Raw genomic sequence first — 25,926 nt, 5'->3', positions numbered from 1 at the left:
GAGAGGAACCTTGTTCTTGTCAGGAACGTGTCTGCCAAGAGCTTTGAAGACAGTGGCTATGAAGCGGGCCTCAAGCAGGAGTACCTGGTGCTTGACAAATCCAAGATGATGTGCGTCGAGGCCATGGGCGTCGAGAGAGATGGTTTCCTTCACCTAGATCATACCCTAGCATGCGGGCCATTCCAGCTGGATGTTGGAGGCACAGTGAGGATGAACACGAGCGGCACCTCTGCTCGTTTTGCTCCTCGCTTTTTCAAGGTGGTCGCTCTCCTAGAGCTCCCACCGGACGTGAAGATGGGAAGGACGCTGGTCGGGCATGACTGGCCGCAGGGAGTGCTGAGCGTTGCCAAGTCGCGCACCCTGCTCGAGCTTGTGGCCGACGCGGACCAGTTCCTCGCCGCCTCGGCCGATGGCAGCTTCGGTCGAGGGATCCGATTCTACCTGGGCTTCAAAGAGTACGTGGGGAGGGGACAGCTCCTGGCACTCTTGTTCGAGAGAGTGAAGAGCACTGGTGGTGCTAGCAGCAGCAGTGGCGGCGCCGGCGGTGGTGTGAGGATTGTATTGAGGGACGCAGTGAGCTTTGGGACTGCGGACCTGGAGAGCAGCAGCGTTGATATCGCTCGCCGCCTGGTTGCAGAGCGAGGGGGATCACTGCGGGGCGTGGGACTTGGCGATGGTGCGTGTGACAGGGTGGGGATTCCAGCTTTCCAGCTGAAGCTGGCCAAGGACATGATCATGGATGACGAGCCTGCTCCCAGTTGCTTCCCTGCCGATGGTGTGCGCATTGATCTCTACTACATCCAGTCGATTATGCTCAGCAACGACTTTACCACCCTTAGAAGTATAGGCAGACAAACCGAAACAGGACTTTGCAAAGGTTGCCCTTCCTGTGATTGGTGATGGGGATGAGAGCACTTACTAGATGGTTCTTTTTTTCTTCTGGTTATTCGATATTTACACTTCAAAATTTTTGTTTCCTCTGTCAGTGAGTTGGTTCTCGTTGTTGGAGTCCTAAAGTATTCCATATTTTAAAGTCACTTTTTCACCTATTGTAGAGAGTGTTGTGCTATGTATAACCCCATCTCAAAGTTTGGTGTGTTCGCTGGAGCTAAGAACAAGTGTGTTGGTATTTCAATAGTATATAAGGGAATGCCTTTGACGCAAGGGAGTGCTTGATATGTGATTCCCATTCCTGTTGACAAGTATAACTTAATAAATGTAAAAGTAAATTTCACAACAATGATAAATAACTTTTATTCACTAATATTTTGTATATTGTGTAAGTTCTTAGCATGAGCTCCCCCAAATGAAACAGCATTTGAAAGTGCCTAAACCCTCTATTCCATACTTTTACTAAAAGGATTGATGGTTATCTAAAACAAATTACATGATTCAGTAGTAAAAAGGAAATTGAAATACTTACAAAATTACCATGTGCTGATAAAAAGGAAATAATACTCTCACTAACTAAAACTTCCAAGACAAGTAAAAGTTGACCATTTTGATCATACGTCACATCGTCGGTTTACTCCTCCAGCCTGAGTTCATGTTTTCGAATTTTATGCATAAAAACAACTGAAAATTATTGCACATGATTGACAGCTCTTGCTTCCAACTTAACTTCAACAGGAAGATCGTAGAGATCAATATATCGCCTGAACCAATGCTGGAATAAGTCTTGGGTTCATAAGTATTAATTCCCAGAGCCAGCTTTTCACTGGTTGGTATAAAAACTAATACAAAGATCAAAAGCAAAACAAAGATGTAAGTAAAGATTACCTTGCAGCCCGCTCACCTCCCTCTGGATTGGAGGTGATAGTGAACCGGGCTAAAGCACTGTGATCGTCTTGACACGAAGATACCGTTCGTGCCTGGCTAGAATTTAAAAACAAAAAGAAGAGATCTCGGAAGCCAAATGTTCTCTTACGTAGTGCTCTGCTCTATGAACCAGAATTGTTCTGCTCTTGAATAATTGAAATTGATAAGCTCTGGAAACCAATCAAAAAATTAACACAGAGGAATGAAGCAAAGACTTAAGTCCGCTCAACTCCTCTGGATGGAGAGATGGAGAGGAGACAACTTCGGTTGATAGTGAACCGGGCTCAGCGTGTCTCACTACTAGCTTAATGCGCAAGCCGATTGCATCACAAGTTTATGAAAGGCGAGAAAGAAGAGAAATGATCTTACCTCGCAAGATACCCACAACGATTGTCCAACTCTTGGATGCTTCTGGAGCTCGCCGAGATCCTACAAGTGGTAACACCAGTAGGAACGAAAGAAAAGATCTTACCGTTCAGCCCGCTCTGGAAAGGAAGCAGCTTCCCAGCGCAAGAGAGATCGCAAACCCGGCTACTCTTGATCAATCGCGCGCGCCACTACTCTGGCGTAAGTTCTCAATACGTTAGCAATACAAGCCGCTGTGGCCGTCTCGATGGAAAGAGAGCGACTCCCCGGCATTGAAGCGCTCCCCTGAGAAAGAAAATGCTATGTGCCGTACGAGAGAGACCGGTGTACGAAAATACACGCTACGCGTCTATAAATATTATGGCGTGTAATTTGTAAAAGCGTGAAAAAGTTAGGTGTAAAATTTACACACAAAAACTATATACACGGCTAAACTCTATTAGTGAATTATTTGATGGCCATGAGATGGAGCGTGATTCATTTTTTGAGAAGGATTTTACTCACAAGAGATTAGAATGTGGGAACTAGCGAAGTTTTAGCAAAGGTTTGTGACAATCACGATGAGAGCTCGGAATCGAACTCATGATCTATGGCCATTTAAGGACTATTTAAAAAATATCCTCTGGTGCAAGTTTTTTACTCTGTCGTCCTACGTGGATCTATAGGAGATTGACACGTGTTCTGAATATTTGCTTATTAAATATAAGAGTAAATTTAAGTATTCGATTCGAGCCGCGTTAACCCTTTGTCAAAGTGGCAATGGCGGTGTGCTCCATCTCTCCTCCACCGGTGGCGATGATCCATCGCGGCGCAGGCAAGTCTCACACGACCGCCGCTGGGAGCAGCAGCAGGAGCGTGGATTGGGCCGCTGTTAGGTTTCATCCATCCCGCACGGCGATGCACATCGCATTTGATTCCATCCATTCCGGTAAGCGGCGATGCAAGAAAAATCAGGGTTTATGCTGGAAATCCTTGGCAGGGAGCACCGGTGGCGAGCAAGACCCAACGCGGAGTTTAGTCCCATTGAGCAATCCTTTCCAACCCCTCTCTCAGGTAAAATTTTGGAGTTCTTTCATCATCCCTTGGGCAGATTTAATTCTTCTTCTTTCACAGGAGATGGCAATGGGATTGGTTCTCCAAGCCGCTAGCGGCAAAGGCTGGACGACCGACTCGGGCTTGGAAGGCCCGGCATTTACCTCCAAAGAAAACTCAAGCCTCTCGGAGGAGAACCAGTGGCCTCTTCTCAGCAAATCCCCGCGACGAAGAATGAGAGTGGCGTTTACTTGCAACGTTTGTGGAGCGCGAACTATGAGAGCTATCAATCCTCACGCTTACACAGATGGAACAGTCTTCGTCCAGGTAGAAACTCTTCCATTTCTTCCATCTTTCCTCTCCGCAAACACGCAAGCTTCTCTTCGTGCAGTGTAAAGGATGCAACGTTTTCCACAAGCTCGTTGATAACCTCAATCTCTTCTACGAGTGGGATGGCCGCTTGTACAAATCCAACACCAAGTCTATTCCTCCCACTGGAAAGTTTTACCGGTTTTTGCACACCGACGACGAGGCACCACCGTCGCAAGAAGATTTCTAGCTGTGGCCCCTGATGTAAATACTTCGACGAGAAAACCAAGAGAGAAAAATTTCCCATAGAAAAAGGTACATACTTGGGTGAAAAGTTAGCTGCCCGCTGAAGCTGTTATGACTAACCCAGCTGATGAAGCATCCGCGAGTCTCTCGTGTTCCTTGTTAAGCATCTGCACAGCAAGAGAAATATATTGTAAAGCTTTTCTCCTTTCAATAACGATACCTTGTTGTTGATGAGATTGTGTAGAGCGATGACGCTTCGGATAAGAGAAGAGAGATAGATGACGAGCATCATGTCGTTCGTCTTGACTGGAAAATTTGGACAGAGCTTAGCTAAGAGAGAAAACTTTGGCCAAACGCGTGAAATCTTACCAACAAAAGATCTGAAGAGTTCCTGGACGTTTAGATTGGGGAGCAGATTGAAAACGTCCTGATTAAAAACAGCTTGTCAGTGACTAAGTCGCCGTAGAGGTTTTTACCTGAAGATGGTAAAGAATCCCGTGATTCAATGGTAATCGGCCTTCAACAACGTTGTCCAAGTATGCACGTATCTCCTTCAGTCGCGCCTCAAGTCCTTTCAGGGATTGTAGTTTTGCTCCAATCTGGAGGTCTTCATTCAATCAGGAAAAACTTGTGTGATCATTTTCTGTCAATTCTGACCTCGGTAGCGAGTGTCGATACGGTAGCATCCTTCACATCTCGTAGCAAATGCTCGACACCTAAAGAGAACGAAACACAACGTTAACACAAGAGATAAGTAATCTGGAAACTCTTACCAATCTCTTCAGCTTCGTAAGCTCCTATTTCCGATGGCACATGAACGAAAGCCTTTTGACTCTTTTGCGTGGCGTTCTCCTTGACGTCTTCGATGGAGTAGTAAGCCTTTGTAGGGATTGCGAGCTCCCTGGGTTGTACGTCGATGATCACCAGGACCGGGTTAGGAGCGTAGCTGGTAGAAGCAATCACACAAATGAGCAAGATAGAATCCAGAAGAAAAATAGAGAAACAAATTTCTCACTTCCTAAAGAGCTCGTGAATGTCAAGATCGTTCTCACGTAGTTTGGGACCAGTGCTGTACCATCCAACAACGTGCTCCTTCGCTGCAAGCACAAACGTAATGCCAAGCAAAGAAAAAACACGAAGAACTTACCATTGATCCGCTTGAACATATCAAACATCGCTTCGTGATAGTTGTGATCCAAAAACCAAATGCTTGGGTCCCTGTCATCCTCTTCAAACGGTACTGCAAGAAGGAAGAACAATTCTCACGACTCCCCAGGAAACCAGAAATTCTCTCCTCGAAATCTCCTACAAATCGGCCATACCTGCGTAGCTGTTAGTGATATCCACACGGCCCCGGAAGGTAGCGCCCAGCAGCACGCCAAGAACTCGCTTGCGCGTATCCTTGGCGACGCGATTGTAGTTGTCCACAATGCTGAGGAGAACGAGCGGATGCACGACGACCTTGTCAATCCCCTGGCCGGCGAGCATTTGCGTGCTGGTCACCACATCCATCGTCCCCGATCGCCGCCTTCTCTCCCACGAACCTAGCCTAGCTTAGGTCAAGGATTTAGGGTTCTTCGTTATTTCTTCGCTATGGAGGGGGCCTTCCGTTTGGCGCTTTTGTTGCTGCTCGCGTCTCAGGCGCTCGGAGCTGTGGACGATCTTCCAGGATGGATGGGGGAAACGTCAGTATGCTACATTCTACTTCTCCAGCTCCATTTTTCCCCTTTTTCTTCTTTTCCAGGCACTCCGTGGATGGAAATATTAGATCTGTGACCGACAAGAGCGATCAATCCATAGTGGATCCGACCAAAGTCATCCAACTCTCTTGGAAACCTCGGTATGTTCTTCAATCTCTTCCAGGATTTAAGTTGACCTGGTTGGAGGAATTGGTCTTTCTTTTCTTTTTTTCTTTTTGTTCTTTGGCTAGAGCGTTCTTGTACAAGGGATTTATGAGTGCTGCGGAGTGTGATCACGTCGTGAAGATGGTACGTTGCTCTAGCTCCATAAAAAAAAATTTATTCTAAAAAGAGAATGATCTGCTACTTCGGTTTTATAGGCGAAGGATAAGCTCCAAAAATCTATGGTGGCTGACAACGAGTCTGGCAAGAGTGTCCTTAGCAACATTCGAACGAGCTCTGGAATGTTTCTTTCGAAAGGACAGGTACTCGCTTGCTCGGTCGTTTTAGAAAGAAAAAAAATTCTTTTGTCTCTCCAGGATGAAGTGATTAACAGGATCGAGGAAAGAATTGCCGCATGGACTTTCTTACCAAAAGGTTCTAGTTTCTTTTCCAAGTTTATGAGGTTTTATCCTTGGATTTGTTTTTCTAGAGAACGGTGAGGCCATCCAAGTCCTACGCTACGAGTTTGGCGAGAAATATGAGCCCCACTACGACTACTTTCACGATAAATACAACCAAGCTCTCGGTGGCCATCGTATAGCCACCGTCCTCATGTACCTCTCGGACGCTGTCAAGGGAGGCGAGACAGTTTTCCCCTCGTCAGAGGTTTGTCCAATTCAGATTTTATTGTCCTAGCGTTTTAGTCTGTTCCTTCGGTTTTTTAGGAGGACACCACTGTTAAGGATGACTCCTGGTCCGACTGTGCAAAGAAAGGCATCGCAGGTTAGACCATTACCTTTTGCTCTTTGGATCTTTGCCTTGAATGATGCCATTCCTTTTTGCAGTGAAACCACGCAAAGGCGATGCTCTTCTGTTCTATAGTTTACATCCGGATGCCACTCCGGATGAATCGAGCTTGCACGGCGGGTGTCCGGTGATAGAAGGCGAGAAATGGTCGGCCACCAAGTGGATTCACGTTCTTCCATTCGGGAAGCCCAAGAAAGAGGGGTGTGCCGACGAGAATGAGAAGTGTGGAGAATGGGCTGCATATGGAGAGTGTGACAAGAATCCAAGTTACATGGTTGGCACACAGGAATGGCCAGGAGCGTGTAGGAAAAGCTGTAAAGTTTGTTAAACAAAACTTTATCACAATAATTTATTAACATAAATTAACATACTGTGAAGTCTTTCATATAAATAAATTGCTACATGTTACAGCTTGGTTTGCTTAATAGTATTGATCAAATAAAATTTATAAATATAAGTATGTTTGTAATATATAAACACAAGATTAATCTTATTGCATATCAACCATTAAATGATAGAATAAAAAATAATATACTAGAATGGGTTTAATTTTTTTTATAAATTATAAACATGTTCATAAATTATAAATACAAGATTAATCTAAATGAATAACAACTGTTAGATGGTAGAATATCCTAGAATATTTAAGTATCTTCTAAATATATTCACTACCATCTCAGTCACAGGTTTGCTTAAGCAAAATAAATTAGTTGATATATATTTAGATTAATCCTATGATTTAATATGTTTATATTTTACAAACTTGAAAAAAAATTATGAAAAATGATTAATTCCAGTCAAAATTCTTAACTTAAAATTGTTAGGATAAACAACCAGACAAAAACCTAAAAAAAAAACAATTTAATAATGTCGTGAGTCTTTTGTTTTTCAATGATGATCAACATTTGTTTGCCACTAATAGCACAATTCATGACTGTCTGTAAGGTGTCACCAACTTAAAATAAAATTCAAAATAAATTTAAAGGAAATAAACTCTTTACAACTCAGCTTCTTATTCTATAAAACATTGCAACAATCCACCCAAAATATAATCTAGAAATATGAGGAGCATATATATTTTACTAATTGCTACCCTGTTGTGGCTAGTAGCTGAATGCAGCAGGGCCACCACAAATTCTACTACTGGTAAGAGGTTATATTACTTCATCTATTCAATTTCCTACTTGTGTGGTACATTTCTAGCTATACACCGGCTATGCGGTCCATTGTTTTACCCGTGTTTACCTTTCAGTAAAGTATGTTGCTCTTTTTGCGCTTTGATCACTTGTGCTTGGTAAACTATATAAGATTTTTTTTTTTCAATTACGTACTAGAAATATAACATTGAGCACTCAAATCGTCCATCTGCGACATTTTCGGCTCGGTTCTTGCAGCGCAATTGACGTAGAACAACATTCCCCTTTCTTTGTTGCATGGCTATAGCGTCTCTATGTAGCTGGCAAATCAGAGCGGGCGTGATTGAGCGAAGCAAGACATTGACAAACAGCATTGGATTCTTTGGGATGTCGTAGCCTGCAACTCTCTGGGCCTCGATCGATGCGTGCGAAGAGGACGTGCTCGTGAATAACAAGGGGCGGTCAAAAAACACTAAGTACGTTTGTCTGTTTGTTTCCTTAGAACGAAGGCCGGGCAATAGATTTTTGTTCAAGTAAAATCAATATGCCTTAAACCATATGAATGTCTCCACGGATCCAAAACTCTATGCTTCTCTCATCAAAACTTGCTGCCATGAGAGAGATTTGCGCAAAGGCAGGCGAGTCCACAAGGAGATCCTCGAAAGCGAGCAAAGATACAACAGGTTTCTGAGCAATTTGCTGATTGAAATGTATGGAAAGTGCGGCAGCATCGATGAAGCATGCAGTGTGTTTCGAGGAATCGATCGCCCAAACCAGTTCTCCTGGAACATCATGTTTGCGGCATTTACCCGCAATGGGAGAATCCACGAGGCGAGAGAGTTATTCGAGAGAATGCCCGACCGCAACACAGTCGCCTGGAACTCCATGATACAAGCTCACACCAACAATGGAGAGCTCGCCGAGGCAATCAGAGTTCTAGAAAAGATGCCCAATCCCGACTGTATCTCGTGGACAATTGTGATTTCTGGATATACCCAAAGAGGGCAATTACAAAAAGCGAGAGAGATGTTTGATTCCCTGCGCAATCCCGACACTGTGGCTTGGAACGCGATGATCGCCGGGTATGCCCAAAACGGGCATATCGCGGATGCGGAGGCGCTGTTTGATCGAATGCCAAGCAAGAATGTCGTATCTTGGAACACGATGATCGCGGCATTTGCCCAGAGCTCCCGCCTCTACGATGCGATCTCTGCCTTCGAGGAGATGCCGCGGAGAGATGTTGTGTCGTGGAACAGCATGATGCAAGCGTGCATTCAGAACGATGAGCTCGATCTGGCAAAGGAGTTCTTCGATCGAATGCCGCAAAGGGATGGGGTATCTTGGTCGACGATAATTTGCGCTTATTGCCAGAATGGGGAATTTGAGAAAGCCGAGACACTCTTTGCTGAGAATCCTTTCAAGAACATCGTCTCCTGGACAGCTATAATCGTTGCATACGGGCAGTCCGGAAGGTTAACTGATGCGAAAAATGTGTTTGACCAAATGCCACGTCGGAGCGCAGTAACGTGGAACGCTATGATCAAAGCATATGCCGACAATGGGCATCTTGATAAAGCCCAGTCTGTTTTTGATTCCATGGTACAACCGGATGTGTTCTCCTGGACGACGCTTTTAGTGGCATATTCGGAGGCAAGGAATATTGCAAAGTGCAAGGAAATATTTGAAAAGATGCCAGAGCGCAATGTGGTCTCCTGGAACGCTATGTTAACAGCATATGCCGAGAACGGGCAGCTGGAAGATGCGGTGGCCTTGTTCGAGAGCATCCCCAAAAGAGACACTGCGTCGTGGAACGCGATGCTGGCGGGATATTCCCACTGTGGCCAAGGGGACGCGGCAAGACACCTGTTTGAGACGATGCCAAAGAAGAACTCCGTCTCTTGGGGGACGATGATCCACGCTCTAGTCCACGGCAAGCAATGCAAACGGGCAATCTCGTTGTTCGCTGCCATGGATCTCGAGGGCCTTCGTCCGGACAAAGGAACTTTCGTCAGCGCGATCGATGCTTGCACTGTTCTTGCGACGATCACGGAGGCCCGGATGATCCACTCCATCGTCCGGAGCAGCCGTCACGTAAGATCCGACACTTTCGTGCTGAGCGCCATCGTCAACATGTATGGAAAGTGTGGCAGCTTGCGCACCGCGAGGCTGGTCTTCGACGAGATCCCTTGCAAGACAGTGGTGACTTGGAGTGGAATGGTGGCGGCCTACGCGCAAAACGGCTTCAAAGAGGAAGCTCTACAAGTGTTTCAGCTCATGTCACTGGAAGGAGTCTTGCCTGTGGACGTGACTTTCACGAGCATTCTCTCGGCGTGCGGCCATGCAGGACTGCTAAGCTGTGCCTGGGAGTATTTCATGTCGATGATCTCGGATCACGGACTTACGGCCACTGCCGAGCACTACCACTGCCTGGTCGATCTGCTGGCTCGCTCCGGAAGGCTGGAAGAAGCCGAGGAGCTCATCACCACCATGCCGTTTGCAGCAAACAGCGTTCCCTGGACATCTCTCCTCGGTGCGTGTAATCTTCATAGAAACTCGAAGCATGGCGATCGGATTGCCGGCCAAGTCCTCCGGCACTCCCAGGAGGAGGATAGCTCCGGTTCTTACGTTCTTCTCTCCAACACTTTAAACGTCTGAGGATTCTCCCGTGCTCGGGAAACTGTGAAGCTATTTACACGCGTGAATCGTGAAGAACAATTATTTACAAGGACGTACTCTCAGGTGGACGCTTCTTCTAGAGTGTCCAGCTCCCAGCCGTCTGTTGCCTCGGCCTCTTGACCGTCCGGCTCCGCTTTCGATTCTTCGTCACGCACCTCTGGGCTTGTAGAAACTGGACTTTTAACTTTTCCGGTTTCTAGCTCTGGTCGCTTCAGTCCTCTGAGTTCTGTCTTGAAGGAATCGATGGCTCCGATACACTTCAGGAGTTTTTTCTCTACTTCGTCCCTGCCAGTGGATAGTGCTAGTTAGAAGGAATGTAAAGAAACTCCGGCAATGCACATTACCCGTCTTCTTTTATTTCAAAAGTTTTGACGTCGTCCGACAAACTCTCCATGAGTTTCAGAACACGAATCACCTGTGCAAGTAAATTACAAATGCAGGTAGAAATGTCAACTTATTAAGCTACCTGATTTTCAGTTTCCAAGAAGCTCTGCCTGATGGTTGAGTCTGTCTCGTTGTCTTCACTGCTGATAAGTTTTAGACGCTTTAGCAAAAGCTTTATTTCCTCCTGCATTCGAAAGTGAGCTTAGAAAATACACAGATCTGTAAACTAAACCTGATGGTAAGAAAGATTCATTGACGCAATCGATAGAAACTGTAGCTTTGCTTCTTGCGAATCGTGCCTGCACAACAATGTAAGTAAACTTTTAAGCTTATACTTGCATTAGTCCCACTCACTGGATAGCTTTGGTCTTTTCTTCAAGACAAGCTGACTGGAGAAGCCAGGTGTCTTCCAAAAATCCTAGCCAAGTGCTGGCTACACCTGCTTCAGCCCTCCGCGCAGCTATAGACTTCGTTAACTCTTCTTCCTAGAAAAATGAAAGTCATACAATGAAACAGATACAATTGCTCTGGACCTGTATGGACAGATGCGCCACAATATTACTGCTTGCTTCGTCAAACTGAGCTTTTTCTTCCTGCGTGTTGATATGTCGGGCGGTTGCAGAAGACAAAGCGCTATTCACCTTGTATGTCAAACATATATTAGGCAGTTCTTTTTTGAAGTAGAAGACTCACCTCCTTCAACTCAGCCTCCAATTGCTCTTTTCTCTTATGGAGGGCTTGAATTTCTGAAGACAGTGCCTATAAGAGAGATTGAAAAATCAAACCATGCTACTATGCCATGCCTTACTGACCTTTTCAGTTTCTACAACTTCAGAAGCTTTAGAGTCTCTGTATTTGATAGCCTTCTCCTTTTGTTGCCTGTGCATGGCACACATAAGCATTGCAGAGATAACTGATACCAGTTACCTGTTCTCCGAAATTTTTTGCTCTATTCCACTTATTGAGCTCGTCAGACCCTCCGTAACTTCCTTAAGCTTCTGAACCTGCACAAGTGGCACGATAATGTTTCATTGCAGATATGTAAAAGCTTCAGACTTTCTCTGTTCTGCTTTTTGCAGTATCTCCTGCTCGCAAGAGTTCTTCTTTCCTCCGTAAGTAGTGTCTCACACGAGCTCCATATTCAAGTACTTCTGCGGTTATGTTGGCATCCTATAAAATTTAGTCTAAGAAGCCGTAAGTATAAGAACTCTCGGCAAACCTCGTTACTGTCTTTGGACAAAGGCACACCTTGTTTGTCGGACATCTTCTGCTCTAAAAAGAACATTTCCACGTCCAGCCTACAGCAAAGAGCTCATACTTTAGAACAGAATAAAAAGCAAGAAGTCAAACAATCAACTTTTCTGCCTCCGTGCTCAGTTTCAAACCAGTGACAGCTGTTTGTGCGAGTTCGAGCAAATCTGATCTCCTTATCTGTAAAAAATTTAGCATTAAGAACCAAAAGGAGTATACACAAGCACCGAACTTCAACTTCTTCTGAAAGTGTTGAGAACGCTTTCGCCAAATCTTGAATGCTGCTTATGAACGCGTTGTGCAGCTCCTGTCCTCCCGCTAGACACAGGCTGCACCCGAATAATTAAGTATAAAGAAAACTACAAAATAAAAGCTGTTTACCCGAAAATCTCGACTAAAACTCCAATTTCTTCGTCCTGGGGAGCTTCAAGAATCTGAAAAGACATGTCAACAACATACATGAAAAGGTAGCAACTTGAATAGAGCCATACCAGTGAAGTAATAATGTGCTCAAGAGCACGACTTTGCAAAAAGACCTCACGAAAATTCATTGGCTCGCCTCCACTCTCCATGTCGTAAAACAGTGCCTAGATTGAATACAATAAGAACAAGCAAAAACAAAAGAGTGCGCACCATGTAAGGCCTCCTTGGCGACGTTGCCATTTCTTCGCTCTCTGAGTTTCTCGGAGACGCTGGATTCGAGTTTCCCGTCCTTTTAGTCTCTCTATCGATTTCTTTGAGTGCAGCAAGCCATCTCCCAAGTGCCTGAAGCCTCTCGGCACCTCTTGCATGGAGAGAGACTTCGTTGAGGCGCTTGACAGCATCCTTAAAGCTGTTTAGATTTCTCACAGACTGGAAAAAGGAAAAATGTGAGTCACAAGCTCAAAAAAGAACTCACTGATTTTTAGTGCATATCTCTATTCGTTACAGCTTCTTTCTTCCTATGCAAGAAAACTTCAAGCTCGACGACTAGCTCCAAATTCTTCGCAAGGATCCATCGCTGCAAGTCTATGACGCAAAGAATCTCTAGCGCTATCTCTAGAGAATGAAAAAAAATGCTGCCTAGCAGAGCGCGAGGAATCGAGGCATACCAATTTATCCTGGACGATCTTTGCGCTCCCAGCTGCTTGATGATAGACAGCGCCAGCATAGCTCTTCACGGTGCGACTGAGATTGTTCTTGCTCCCTACCTCCGCGGCCTTGTCCGCGGCCTTGCTTAGCGCAGATCTAAGCCACGACATTCCCTCGCTCGCCTTGTTGACCCAGCATAAACCCTAACCCTAGTCTTGCGACAGGGGAGGGAGTATGGCACCGGATCCCTCTAATGCGGCCTCGTGAGCGCGCGATCTCGATCGCGATCAGGGTTACGCAGCGGCAAAGATCATTGATATTTCGGTCTTGATCCAGGGATTTCGCCATGGAGGAGCCTCAGCGCCAACAGGATCGTCCTCCAGTGGCGCCTCTCAAGGTACCTCCGCGCGCTACTCGATCTGTGTCCTTCAGCCATTCGGTGTTCTCGCCCTCCCCATCGCCATTCCCTCCATCGTCGTTTCCATCGCCTTCTCCCACGCCTCGCCCCCGCCCTAGGCCGCCGGAAGCCCCCGCCTGGTTCTTGCTACTCGTCTTCCACACTCTGCCTCTCTACGTCGCTCACTCGTGGCTCTCAGCGCATTCTTCGTCCTCGTCGCCCTCCACCACCGTGATCTTCGCATTCCTCGTCTTGCTCGCCTCCTCCATCAGCTTCGCGCTCCTCCAAGAGAAGCAAGCGCGGACGCTGCGACGCTCGTCCATAGCTACGTCGCAGTGGATTCTTCTCGCTGCCAATGGATTGCTCCTCGCACTCTCGGTCTTCCTCAAGCTGGAAGCGGTGCGATCGTGTGGGCCGCTGATAGCGATTCTTGGTCACTATGCGGGGTCCGTGCTAGGCAGATTGGTTCTCGGGAAGAACGCAAAGAGAAAAACGCTACGTGGTGTTTTGCTCACAGTTCTCGGGCTTGTTCTACTATCACAAGGCTGGACAGTGGAATCGTGCTCGCCTTTGGCGATCAAGGACAGGCTGAGGATTTTGATGCCGCCAAGTAGTGGAAAGGTGGCAGCGGCAGAGACGTCCCGATCAAGCTGTGGAAACAGGCCAGTTTGGAAACCAATCTTATCCGGCTTGCTGAGCTACGTCGTCCAACTCGTGTCAACTCGGACGTCCCTCCGGATGATCACCAAGAAACGTGTTCATGGCCTGTCTAGCATCTGCGCTACGCTGCTCATTCTTCCTCTGGCACTCCTCCAGCTCGAGAGTTTCTTCGTGGCACACGCTTCCGCTTTGTGGCCGGCGGGTAGCATGCTGGTTCTCGGACTTGCTCGATCGATCATGGGAGACTTTTACTTCGAGGACAGGCTGCAAATGCCGGCAGGGACTTCCAGGCACTTGTTCATCACCTTTTCCTGCGCGTGTCTACTGGAGCTTGTGTTCGGGCTGGATATTTCTCCGCTGGGATTCCTCGCATGCTCGGCCATCTTCTTCTTTGCTGTGCGGGAATCCTCTGGGACCAGCCCCTCTTTTACGTGGGATTCCATCGCAGAAAAGGAGGCCTCGGAGTCTTTCGTCAAGGGCCCGCTTCGGTACATTGCAGCTGATCGAAAGTCGAGGAAGATCGCGTTTTTCCTGGCCATGAACGCGACTTTTATGGTGGTGGAATTCGTCTCGGGTTTTATGAGCAACAGTTTGGGACTCGTCTCCGACGCCTGTCATATGCTCTTCGACTGCGCAGCACTGGGCATCGGGCTGTATGCCTCGTACATTTCCAAGCTTCAGCCAAACGCAGTCTTCGGCTACGGGTATGGCCGTTTCGAAGTTCTGTCGGGTTACGCGAACGCCGTGTTGCTGGTGCTGGTCGGCTCCCTTATAGTGCTCGAGTCCATCGAACGAATTCTGGACCCTCCAGAGATTTCTACGGAGAAGCTGTTGCTGGTTTCTGTTGGAGGATTGCTCGTGAACCTCGTGGGGCTCGTTTTCTTTCACGACGAGCACCACCACGCACATCATCCCCATTCTCACGGGCAGCATCACTGTGATCATGGACACAGTCAGAAAAAGCTGAGCAGAGAGTTGAGCATCAAACTCGAGGTGGAGGAGGAGCATCATTATCATCATATGGATTCTTCTCAGGAACATCATCAGGAACACCAACACTCGACTGACACGGGTCACGAGCACCATTCTAGCCATCATTCGCACGATGACCACAACCACGAAGACGGGGATAAGCAACACTCTCCGGGCAGTGAGACTCCAGATCAAAGCAGACATGAAGAAACTTGCAGCCACCACCACCACCACCATCGCCACGAAGCGAACCACGTCCACAATCACCTCGACGGTCATCACCAGCATGACCATCGCAAAGAGGAGGACGAGCAGCACGAGAACGAGCATGACCATCATCACCACCATCACCACCACCACATTGATCACAACATGCGGGGGATTTTCTTGCACGTCCTAGCGGACACACTGGGCAGCGTCGGGGTGGTGATCTCTACCGTCTTGATACAGTACAAGGGATGGATGCTCACGGATCCAGCGTGCTCCATTTTCATCTCGGCCATGATCATCGTCTCCGCGGTCCCGTTGCTGACTAACTCCGCGGAGATCTTGCTGCAAAGAACACCCAGATCGGTTGAGAAACGGCTGCACGAGGCGCTGGAGCGGATCCGGCACGTCGAAGGTGTTGCTGGATTCGAGCGGATGCACGTGTGGAGCTGCACAAATAGCGAAATCGTAGGAAGCTTGCACTTGCACGCTTACACGGCTGACAAAAATGGAGTTCGAGACAAAGTTGCACGGCTGCTCAACAAAGCTGGGATCACAGATTTGACGGTCCAAGTCGAATCTATCTGACAATTTGGTGAGTTCCAAAACGATCGTTTTTGAAACGTGAACTCAATCTACTTTCTGCTTTCTTGGCAGGACGCGCACTGTGGAGCGTCGCTTTCGTGTTTGGATGGCGAATCACCAAAAGCTCGTGGAGTTTTGTTTGTAATTTACGCAAGCCGAGTTTTTTTATTCAAACTTGGTGAGCTATTTTGTTCCCTTGGATACGTCTTTCTCACCTCTCTATTCAACTAGGCAGCGAGCATATACAAGCATATTCTTGCTGCTGTGTTTGCCTGGTGATGGCGTCGAGAAGGAATCGTCGAGCATGTAAGTTCTTTCAACCAGTAGCGGCCTTAGTTATGGTGACAGCGACGATGTTTATAGCTGCTGCTGCAGCTCAGGCCTCTTGCCCCGTGGGATTCGACTATCTCAGCAAATTCCCGTCGACTCTGCGTTCGTGCGATCAGACCAACCTCCAGACCAACGTGACCGTCTGCTGCTCCGCTCTGCTCAACTCATTGGGTATCGCTCTAGCCGAGAATCTCAAGACTACAGGTGGATTTGAGTTCAGGGACAACGCCACCGCAACTGCCTGCTTAGCCGACTTCCAATCCAACCTTACGATAAACAATGTGCAGCAGAACTTCGTGAGCACCTGCTTCCCAGTCCCATATGAAAGTCCATCGCGCTTCATTCAAAGTCCGGATCTCTGTGCTGGGATAACTACGACGGCCGACTGGGACAGAGTAGTGGGACAGACTCCCATGGACATTTCGTGCGCTGGGGATTTATCCAGTGGTGCTGCTTGCCAGAGCTGCGTAGCCGATGCGGAAGAGGTGGTGAGGACGCTGAACAGCATTTCTCCGGGTCGACTGGAGTGCCTGTACTTCACAGTCCTTTACGCAGCAGGGGTGATAAACGATCGAGGTCCATCGGAACCTTCGACAGTGGAGTGCTTGCTGGGGATAAACATCGCCGGCACGCTTGCCACAGGCGGCTCTTCAAGCCGCAGTTTGAGAATAGTCTTGCCGGTGGTGCTTACTGGAGCAAGCGTGGTTTTCCTGGTCGTTATAGGTGGCATCATTTGGAAGTTGTACACCAAGAACAGGGCAATGGAGGACGTTCTTTTATCAGAGCTCGGACCAACCTACACCGCCAGCAACGGTTTGAAGCTCGCAAACCTTTTGCCAAATACCGGGCTGGTGGTTTTCAAGGCGAAGGATCTGAAAGCGGCTACCAACAATTTCTCGCACAGTAAGTTGGTCGGGGAGGGAGCCTCTGGCCGAGTATACAGGGGTGTTCTCCGGAGACGAGGCGAGGTTGCCGTCAAGGTCATGAAACAGAGCTGCCTGCACGACTTTTACGACGACGACGAGAAGAAATTCCTGGAGCAGATGAAACTCGTCAACAGCTTTAAGCACAAAACGCTGGTGCAGCTGCGGGGCTGTGCGATCTCCGACGCGAAGCAGGGGCTGCTCCTGAACCAGCAGAGCAGGATCATGGTCGTCTACGACTACATGCCAAACGGCAACCTCGACAACGCGCTCTTTGGCAGCAGGTTCTTGTCTTGGCCGCTGCGAAGGAAGGTCGCCGTGGACATTGCCATCGCGATCAATTACCTCCACAACGAGCTGCAGCCAGGGGTCATCCACCGGGACATAAAACCGAGCAACATCCTACTCGACTCGGGCCTCAACGCGCGGCTGGCCGACTTTGGCCTGGTGAAAGCGGTACCAGCGGCCGTAGTCCCGGCCCCAGCAGACACACCACCACAGAAAAGCGCCACCTCGGTGGCCGGGACGCCATTCTTCGTGGCACCGGAGTACGCCCTCTACGGCCACCTGACGCCAAAGTCGGACGTTTACGGGTTCGGGATGGTGATGCTGCTGCTGCTCAGCGGGCGAAGGCCGATGTTTCACGCTCCCGAGGCGAGAAGCTCGCGAGAAAAACTGGAGGGAGAAGTTGCCAGCGCCAGGGACGAACAGGTTCACGTAGCGGACTGGGCGTGGGAGCTGGTCCGGCGCGGCCAGAGCATCGAGGTGGTGGACGAGAGGGTGAGAAACGCGGGGCCGTGGAGCGTCATGGAGAGGTTCGTGGTGGTGGCGCTGCTGTGCGCTCACCCGCTGGTGGGCGTGAGGATCGGGATTGGCCACGCGCTCGCGATGCTCCAGGGAGATATGGAGCTGCCTAGCTCGCTCCCAGATCGGCCCAGGTACGCCACGGCGGGATGGTGACGGCGGGAAGATCGTATCATGGAGGTTCCAAAGTTCATGTGCCACGTGGGACCACGTAGGACGATGACGTGTCAGAATATACCTTCCGAAAACTGGGGAGTTGGAGTTGCCACTGGATTGAAAGTGCGTTTAACTTCTCGGGTGGATCGTGGCAACACTCTCTCTGTCACTACCACGGATTTGCAGCTCCCTCCAGGCTCCAGGACACATCCAATTGTATTTCCAAGGCCCATGATCGGGCACAAAAGGAGGATAGAGGTCTCTATTAGAGAGGAGAGATTCAAGGCTAGCACTGCGCGCTCTCTACCGCCTAACAGGCGACAGCCAGAATTCTTAATCGGCAGCTAATCCATGAATATCTCAATGCCGCCTTTGTGGAGGCTAAGAATGTCTGTCTCTGCAATGATGTGCACATTGCTATCCGAAGGGAAGAGTACCCTAAAGTTTATGGAGCATGGGGGTGCTGACGATCAGCTTATCTCACATGTGAGGTGTTAGTGATTTTTTCTTTCTGCTGAAAAGAAAAACCTGATTGATCAACCTCACGTCCAATTCGAGCCGAGAAAGAAGAATCGGGTGGTGTTACGTCGTTCGGAAGGTGTATTTTGACACGTCATCATCACGAGTGTTCATAAACTCGTGCAGACGTTTTGGCGCTCGGTCAATTCCTGGAATCTTGGAATCTTTGACGAGCCGTGGCTAAGGGAAGAAAAAATTGCATTTAGCAAACGTCCAAGTGCGTCTGATAGAAAACAAAAACGCCCGCCAAGAACAGAATATTCCACTCGATCCTTTTTGAATTCGCTTCTCTTTTGTCGATTTGTCAATGACCTAAATTATCAATTTCCGTCAAGTTTTCCTCGTGTCCACGTGATGGGAAAATTGCGAGAAAAATCTGGTCATATGGACAAAGAGCATGCCAACACTGACCGGGCAAACCTCTGTTAAAACCTCTAAACGTCTCATGACCACCGGCAATCGCGACTTTGACGTGCAAAATAAATCGAGCCTTCCCTTTTTATGCTTCTCTGACAAGTTCCCCAGCGAAAGACCTTCTTCTTCCTCTCGTGAACAGTGAGCCATGTATTGCTGCATGATTGATGCTCCAATTTGATGCCATGCCACCCTGCGACACGTGGATTAAAAAAATCCGATCGTGTTTTCTTTACCGACACCCGAGAATTTGTATAGAAGCCGGGTCATATAGGCAAGAGCCGGGCAATTTCCATGAGTGTCACTTCCAGGATGCTGGGGAGTCGGCAGTTTCCCACGAGGATGCAAGCTCCGGGTATAAGTGCATTCAAAGGCGAACCCTGTTTCTCTCCCCCGTAGTGTCCTTAAAGATCTCTTCATGTGTCTTGTATGAATCCTTTGTGCTATAAGCTCGAAAAGACATTACTATGTCTGGAGAGAAGCATCTAGCCAAGATCATCAGGTGAAGGAAAGAAAGTCGCACTAGATCTGCGAATTGGATCCAAAAGATCGAGCGAGGAGATCGATATGGGAAGAGGGCCTTGCACTTGCTGCAGCAATGCGTATTTCAACAGGGGGCCATGGACGCCCGAGGAGGACGCGCTCCTCACGGAGTATATCAAGCGCCAGGGCGACAAAGGCAACTGGAGGAAAGTCCCCAAAGCAGCTGGTAAATCAAACGCAAAAAGAACTTCTGAGATTTCTGTGTCTATCCAATTCCAAAGTACTGAACTTTTGTCTTTCGATAGGATTGCTGAGATGCGGCAAGAGCTGCCGGTTGAGATGGCTCAATTATTTGCGGCCGGATATCAAGCGAGGCAAATTCTCCGAGGACGAGACAGATCTCATCATCAGGCTGCACTCTCTTCTTGGCAACAGGTATAAACAAAGCTTGATCATGATGAGTCAATCATCAAGTTCTTGTCTGACCAATGATCGAATTCGTTTGCAGATGGTCCATCATTGCTGGTCGAGTTCCCGGCCGGAGCGACAACGAGATTAAAAACTACTGGAACTTCCACCTGAGCAAGAGGCTCTTGGGCATGGGGATCGACCCCAAGAACCACAAGCCACTACTCCACTACAATTCGTCGACAATCAAATCGCCTGTAACACACAAGAACACACACAATTCCCACACCAGCTTCTTCAGCCGCAACACATCTTTCACCTCGTCCTTCTCCGCCTTCCCGTCGCCCGAAACTGATTGCAGCCTCAACTCCGAGGGATCGTCTACTAGCAGTCTCTCGATCATGCCCGGCATTGGTGCCCACACTTCCTGGAGCATCGAGGTCGTGAATGCGGATCTGCAAGAGCCCGGATCCGTTCAAGTTGACCAGCATCACCATCATCAACAACAACAACAACAAGATGATCCAAAGTTCATGTCAATGAGTTATAGCGATCTTGCTCAAAATCTAGAACGCTATAATCGGCGCCAAGAAGACTTGGGCCATGAGAGCTATGGCTTCGCAGCGGACGAGGACTTGAACAGTAACAACATCAGCTACAACAGTGACAATCTCGACGCCTTGGACAGCAGCGATGACGACGGGATGAGCGCGCTGATGCAAGATCAAGCCCTGCTTAACCTAGACTTTCTAGAGGTGCCCTTGCTGGAATCAGAGGGTTTGCTCGATGTCCTGGGCTACTTACAGTGATCTTAGGAGAAAAACTCTCGAGAGCATGATCAAACTTAGAGTTCGATGAGATTGATTATGTGATCCCGGTCTTTTTCATGTCTTCTTCTCCACTACGTAGAGATCGTGTTGACCTGGAAGAAGTGCTAAAAGTCCTGTAGTCCGCCAAGACTACATCCCTTTCGTTTTAAATATGTCAAGAGATGCTTTTTACATATACATGTTTATAGGGTCATAAGCGACCAGCTGGAGGCATGAGACCACAAACTTCGATGGCGGTCAAGATTGTTGCCTCTCCAGATCACTTGGGAATGGTAGCTCCTGGGCTAAGTGAACGCAGAATCTGTATTGTTCGAGGATTTTTCTGGGGCCGAGATTATGCAAGTTGCTGTTCAATCGGGGCACTGCTGCTGCTTTTGAAAACACGATACATAACAAAATCGCTTTGTCTTGTCTTCCTTGAAAAAGCAAGCACAAATGTACGAAAATCGCCAACCCTCCAATCTAGATTTTTGTTGTCCTGCGTTGATCTTGCATGCTCCACGACAAAGCGAAAAGAAGGAAAGGGTAAATAGCTCTGTACCTTGTTTCTTGCAAGCAGGATGCTGTTTGGTTTTGGCACAGCTGATCCACTGTTGCACTGAAGTTGAAGCTTCATCGGACCAGGTCAACAGTTTTATTTCTTCTGGAGACGGAGCAATAGTTTGATTAGCTTTGAAAGAGTTACGGCACAGTGACTACACGGAGGGAAGCAGCGACTTTTCCTCTTGGACTTGAATGGTCCATAGGTCCATGTTTCGAGAGACGAGTATAAAATTATTGATATAGTCGTGTTCAGATTCTCAACCTGATCAAACGGCTGTAGACGAAGACAAGAAATGGATAAACCCATCGACAATACTCTCCGCGGTAAGCAGATTTACAATGTTCTTTTGGCCTGAAATGAGAACCAGGAAAGGCCCAGCAGGTGCCAGGAGGACAAGAAGGCGGAAAATGAAATAGTGGTGAACTAGCAAAAGGAATGTGAGAAATTGGGGAAATATGGCTTGAAGGTGGCCCAGGAATAAACGGTGGAGCTTGGTGGAATGGAATAATGTGGTGAGGTTTGCTGATTATATCCTGGAAAGCAAGGAGATGGAGCATGAGAAACTTGAGCTTTGTGACGTAAGATTTTTCCTCCAGAATCAAGTACAATTGCAAAGTCGTTCAGCAACATACAACTGTCACTAGGCTTGCAAATGCATTGAGAAAGATAAAACACTTCAAACAAAGCATTAGAAATTTTAACAATCTAATGACTCACAGCACAAATCTCTTTGCTTTGTTACATAACATCTAGAAGGTCAGCATTACGAATCAAGGAAGAATCATAGATGTGCAGCTGCAGTAAGTTGCTCTCTCAGACGCTCTTCTAGAGATTCATCAATCTGTCATTCAATATGATCATCATCTCTGTTAGTTTTTGTTTTTGCTGCTTTGGCTCCTTAAAAACACTTTGGCAACCCTCTTGTCTTTCCCAACGTTGTCGCTCTGAGTATAAAACTTCTTCATCACCTTGCTACTGACGAGGAGATCCATATGCAGCACACACTTAAGACTTATCATTTTATCTACAATAGAAGTGCTGGTTTTGTCATTGAAACTAGATTGTGCCCCAAGCTCACAGCCAAAGAACCTTGTCATATGTGCTGGGGAGCCTGAAAGTGCCTTCCACCATATTCACAATGCTTGTCTTAATAATACCGTGAATCTTGGTCACCAACTTTGGCATTTCGTACCTGTGGTGTGCATTTTTAAAAACCTGTAGAGCATCCTGTAACTTTTTCCTCCTGCTAAAAACCCGCTTTTTAAATGCCATAGTCACATATTGTATGGTTGGCGTTTTTTTTCTCTCGTTAGAATTAAAAACTCTGCCCACCAACCGGCTTGAAGTCTCCGAGAGGCTCATTTCCGAGAGTTGAAATGGGCCCTCAAGCGTGGAAGTCTGCTTTTCAAAATTTGGAGTAACAAGTTTGGTTTCATGCTAGATCTATCCCCTCGAAAGAAAAATCAAAAGTCATCTCAGGAAAGTCATCCAAATGAGTCATCCATCTTTGTTGTGGAAAGCTATATAATAATGGAACAATGCCACCCGGTAAACTGAATGTAAAAACGATTTTAAGTTTTAGGGCTCCCGGGAATGCATGGAGGCGCGCGCGGTGAGTTTTGATTCCACGCAGAGCTCGAAGCGATCGCGCCATCCAAATGGCTTGGGTGCTCTACACGCCTATCGCCGCCGCCGCTGCATTCTCGCCCATTGCTTCCAAGAGCCCTAGAATTCTCGCTAGTAGCTCGCAGGGGAGTGTAGACGAGGGCGGCAGCAGCAGCAGCAGCAATGCAGCACCAGTCGTGGAAGGAGAAAACTTCCCCAAGAAATCCGAGGCTCCATCTGCCAAGACTTGGTATCATCAACAGTCGAGGAGCAGTGACTTTCGAGGGGACACCAGGAAAAATCCCGGCTCCACAAAGTGGACTCCGGACATAGGCCGAGCAGACGCTGTTCTCCAGGCAATACGAAATGGTATCTCGCGTGGGAAAGATCTGGCCACGGCTCTAGAGTCGTGGAGCGGGGGCCATCTTCCTTCCAGGACCGTGGTGGCGGTCTTGGGTGGGATGAGAGACTGGAAGGAGGCGCTCGACTTCTTCCGGTGGGCGAGGTCCCGGCGTGACGTTTGCGAGATCACTGTCTTCGCATACAACATGATGCTCAAGCTGCTACGCGACGGAGAACAGTGGAGCTTGTCGGAAGAACTTCTCAAGGAGATGCTCGAGGAGAGGATCATGCCGGACAACTACACTTTCAGCATCTTTGTCAGCTGTTCCAAGCGCTGCGATCAAGCCGAGGACGCCATAGCCTGGTTCCACCGGCTTCGTGAAACCGGAGTTTCTTTCGACGGAGTTACGTACAGTGCCATGATCGACCTCTACGGGAAGGCCGGAAGAACGGCCGAGGCCATGGATCTCTACCAGACAATGCGAAAGAACAACTGGAAGCCCGACTTGGTCTCGTTTGGAGTGATCGCGAACGTCTACTCGAGAGTCGGGGATTACCAGGCGATCTTGAGGCTCTTCCGAGACATGGAACAAGCCGAGATCAAGCCAAACGTGGTTCTCTTCAACACTCTGATTGGAACGCTAGGACGAGCTGGGAAAGTCACGCTCGCCAAAGGGATGTTTGACGAGATGGCGAGCTATGGCCTGGAGCCGTCGGAGATAACTCTCAGCATCCTCATCGACATGTACACCAAAGTTGGCGCGCTCGACAAGGCCCTGGACGTCTACGACACCATCAAGCAGAAGAAATGGAAGCTCGACGTCCTCGTCTACAACACGCTGCTCAAGTCGTGTGTGGAGAGCGGCAACATCCAGAGGGCTGAGAGCTTGATCGCGGAGATGGAGAGGGAGAAGCAGTGGCCGGATCATATGACTTATGGGATTTTGATGAATGTCTACGCGACCAAAGGCATGGTGGCAGAGGTCCGGGCCATGTTTGACAAGCTCAAGAACTTGGCCGTGTTTCCAAAGGCGGCCTTCTACACGATGCTCATCAAGGCCTCCAAGCAGGCCGGGGACTTCGATCGCATACCCGGGATCTTTGACGAGATGATCGCGAATGGCTGCTCTGTGAACGAGAGGATGAGCGGGATGCTCGTCTCGTGCGCCTCTTCGTCGCAGATAAGTGACGAAACCCGGCTCGGCGTCCTCGAGTGCGTGAAGAAGATCAAGCCCCGGCTCCACGAGCTTTTGTCCCGGCTGCTAGTTCTAGCCAAAGAAGACGATGACTTTGATGACATCGCTTCCGAGACCACCGAGTTTTTGCTGCGGGAGATCACGGCTCCGTCGAGGAGGCCGATGTGCAACGCGGTGATAGACTTTTGCTGCGTTCTGGGATCCAGAAACGCTGCTCGAGCGATACTTTCCAGCGGAGTCTCGGCTGGTTTGTATCACGGGCTCCACACCACCTTACCGTCGTTGTGGCAACTCAACTTGAGAACTCTCTCGTTCGCTGCCGCCGAGTGCGCGCTGGAGGCTTGGATCGAGAGCTTAGCCACTGCGGCGGAGAATGGCGACGAGTTCCCGGAGGATCTCATGGTGGAAACCGGGACTGGAAGAGCGAAAGAAGCGACCAACAGCGTCAGCCTGAGCGAGTTCGTGGGGGGAGTGTTGAAAGGCATGGATTCTCCGTTCGAGGAAAACCGTCGTCCAGGGGGATACTTCATTGCTAGCGGAGAAGCAGCCAAGGCATGGCTCCAAAGTCGAAAGCCCGAGCTAAAAAACTGAAACGATCGACTCAAACTCGAAGAGAAGCGATCGTGGATTGGTATTATTCTCGGAGGTTACAACAAAAGGCGAGAGTTTATAGTTCGTCATAGATCCTTGACAACTAGCTTTTTCTGGCTTCTCCGATCCGCAAAGAAGGAGAAGGATGAGATACAGGCAAGAGGGATTTGAATTAGAGCGGTGAAAGGACCAGCGTTCTCAGATCCCAATGCGAACTGTTGGAGGAGTTTGATCTCGCTGCATTGATCAAGGAACACAGTGAACACAGTGAATCAAATTGGAAACATCAAAAGAGGAAAAGGGAATAGAACTTACTTGGCGATCGCGATTTCCGCAGTGAGCCTCATAGATGATCCTTGGAACCATTTGGTCTTCCCCCAGGAGACAAGGAGACAATGCATGAACTTCTGAGGCGGCGGGCGCGAGATCCGGGGGATTGTCATCGTCGTCATCCCCATGCACGAAGACAAACTTTGCAAACAAAGAATCTCGCAGTGCCATTGTAGAGAGGACTTCTTCTCAGGAGAGAAGAGAGTGAGAAAGAAAGCGAGAGAGGGATAGAATAAGCACTGAGATTCAGTCGCGGTAGAAATACAGGGGCACGTAATCTTACGTGGACGTGCCAGGTCGAGGTGGCAGCTGAGGTGGCCGTGGCTCCACGCATCCCTTGCATGGTGCTCGTGGAAGCCACGCGACGAGACGTTCCTCTTACCCACGTATGCAATCGTATTTGACTCTTTTTTACTAATGTTGACTATTTCCTTGACTGAGCTCGAAAGGAAGTATAAGTGTGAAATCTATAACAGGAAGATTGATTCAAGTGCAATGTGAAGTTAATAACAGGAAGATTGATCCAAGTGCAATGCTTTGTTTTGACCCTGCATCCAAGTGATATACATTGCTAAGTAACACGTCAACGCCAGTCATTTGCATTCTAGTGTAAGTTTTTTCTGTTCAAACACTGTTTCGATTCTTTGATAAGACCATTTACATAGTACACGTTTAGCATTGTGTTCCATGCTT

General features: G+C 48.2%; 9 protein-coding genes across 9 annotated transcripts; 7 read left to right on the top strand and 2 right to left on the bottom strand.

Annotated features, from left to right (window-relative positions):
* The first annotated feature begins 2,881 nt into the window (after nt 1-2,881).
* LOC112348029 lies at nt 2,882-4,002 on the top strand. Its single transcript, XM_024679922.1, has 4 exons — nt 2,882-3,112; nt 3,164-3,237; nt 3,298-3,543; nt 3,608-4,002. The coding sequence occupies exons 1-4, from the start codon at nt 2,944-2,946 to the stop codon at nt 3,773-3,775; spliced, it is 657 nt and encodes a 218-aa protein (XP_024535690.1). The 5' UTR covers nt 2,882-2,943; the 3' UTR covers nt 3,776-4,002.
* Nucleotides 3,539-5,343, bottom strand: LOC9629039 (26S proteasome non-ATPase regulatory subunit 7 homolog A). The gene is made up of 10 exons (XM_024679921.1): nt 5,094-5,343; nt 4,919-5,011; nt 4,787-4,868; nt 4,545-4,717; nt 4,429-4,487; nt 4,248-4,370; nt 4,141-4,198; nt 3,992-4,077; nt 3,849-3,938; nt 3,539-3,775 (listed from the first exon to the last, which is right to left on the bottom strand). Exons 1-9 carry the CDS (start codon nt 5,281-5,283, stop codon nt 3,861-3,863), a joined length of 942 nt encoding a protein of 313 aa, XP_024535689.1. The 5' UTR covers nt 5,284-5,343; the 3' UTR covers nt 3,539-3,775; nt 3,849-3,860.
* Nucleotides 5,321-6,799, top strand: LOC9637863 (probable prolyl 4-hydroxylase 6). The gene is made up of 8 exons (XM_002975132.2): nt 5,321-5,456; nt 5,516-5,611; nt 5,702-5,759; nt 5,831-5,935; nt 5,990-6,047; nt 6,103-6,278; nt 6,338-6,395; nt 6,458-6,799. Exons 1-8 carry the CDS (start codon nt 5,365-5,367, stop codon nt 6,745-6,747), a joined length of 933 nt encoding a protein of 310 aa, XP_002975178.2. The 5' UTR covers nt 5,321-5,364; the 3' UTR covers nt 6,748-6,799.
* A 978-nt stretch (nt 6,800-7,777) lies between these two features.
* Nucleotides 7,778-10,229, top strand: LOC112348069 (pentatricopeptide repeat-containing protein At4g02750-like). Its single transcript, XM_024680092.1, has one exon. The coding sequence runs from the start codon at nt 8,114-8,116 to the stop codon at nt 10,208-10,210; it is 2,097 nt and encodes a 698-aa protein (XP_024535860.1). The 5' UTR covers nt 7,778-8,113; the 3' UTR covers nt 10,211-10,229.
* On the bottom strand, nt 10,222-13,152 carry LOC9629038 (golgin subfamily A member 3). Its single transcript, XM_024680097.1, has 17 exons — nt 12,958-13,152; nt 12,500-12,718; nt 12,358-12,453; nt 12,248-12,300; nt 12,099-12,195; nt 11,973-12,046; nt 11,835-11,913; nt 11,672-11,785; nt 11,543-11,619; nt 11,428-11,494; nt 11,309-11,374; nt 11,149-11,256; nt 10,970-11,100; nt 10,848-10,914; nt 10,698-10,799; nt 10,576-10,646; nt 10,222-10,516 (listed from the first exon to the last, which is right to left on the bottom strand). The coding sequence occupies exons 1-17, from the start codon at nt 13,105-13,107 to the stop codon at nt 10,291-10,293; spliced, it is 1,797 nt and encodes a 598-aa protein (XP_024535865.1). The 5' UTR covers nt 13,108-13,152; the 3' UTR covers nt 10,222-10,290.
* A 102-nt stretch (nt 13,153-13,254) lies between these two features.
* Nucleotides 13,255-16,009, top strand: LOC9629037 (zinc transporter 5). The gene is made up of 2 exons (XM_024680091.1): nt 13,255-15,768; nt 15,831-16,009. The coding sequence occupies exon 1, from the start codon at nt 13,284-13,286 to the stop codon at nt 15,759-15,761; it is 2,478 nt and encodes an 825-aa protein (XP_024535859.1). The 5' UTR covers nt 13,255-13,283; the 3' UTR covers nt 15,762-15,768; nt 15,831-16,009.
* Nucleotides 16,010-16,028: 19 nt separating this feature from the next.
* On the top strand, nt 16,029-18,342 carry LOC9629036 (probable receptor-like protein kinase At1g11050). The gene is made up of 2 exons (XM_024680094.1): nt 16,029-16,064; nt 16,122-18,342. The coding sequence occupies exons 1-2, from the start codon at nt 16,037-16,039 to the stop codon at nt 17,969-17,971; spliced, it is 1,878 nt and encodes a 625-aa protein (XP_024535862.1). The 5' UTR covers nt 16,029-16,036; the 3' UTR covers nt 17,972-18,342.
* A 968-nt stretch (nt 18,343-19,310) lies between these two features.
* Nucleotides 19,311-20,666, top strand: LOC112348071 (transcription factor MYB8-like). The gene is made up of 3 exons (XM_024680104.1): nt 19,311-19,613; nt 19,693-19,822; nt 19,896-20,666. The coding sequence occupies exons 1-3, from the start codon at nt 19,472-19,474 to the stop codon at nt 20,602-20,604; spliced, it is 981 nt and encodes a 326-aa protein (XP_024535872.1). The 5' UTR covers nt 19,311-19,471; the 3' UTR covers nt 20,605-20,666.
* A 2,086-nt stretch (nt 20,667-22,752) lies between these two features.
* On the top strand, nt 22,753-24,987 carry LOC9629034 (pentatricopeptide repeat-containing protein At5g46580, chloroplastic). The gene has a single exon (XM_002975128.2). It carries the CDS (start codon nt 22,828-22,830, stop codon nt 24,901-24,903), a length of 2,076 nt encoding a protein of 691 aa, XP_002975174.2. The 5' UTR covers nt 22,753-22,827; the 3' UTR covers nt 24,904-24,987.
* Nucleotides 24,988-25,926: the final 939 nt, after the last annotated feature.

This window comes from Selaginella moellendorffii, unplaced genomic scaffold (assembly GCF_000143415.4).
Source record: "Selaginella moellendorffii unplaced genomic scaffold, v1.0 SELMOscaffold_26, whole genome shotgun sequence".
Taxonomy (NCBI): Eukaryota; Viridiplantae; Streptophyta; class Lycopodiopsida; order Selaginellales; family Selaginellaceae; genus Selaginella; species Selaginella moellendorffii.
The sequence above is the reverse complement of the archived record's forward strand: the minus strand, read 5'-3'. Positions and strand labels throughout refer to the sequence as shown.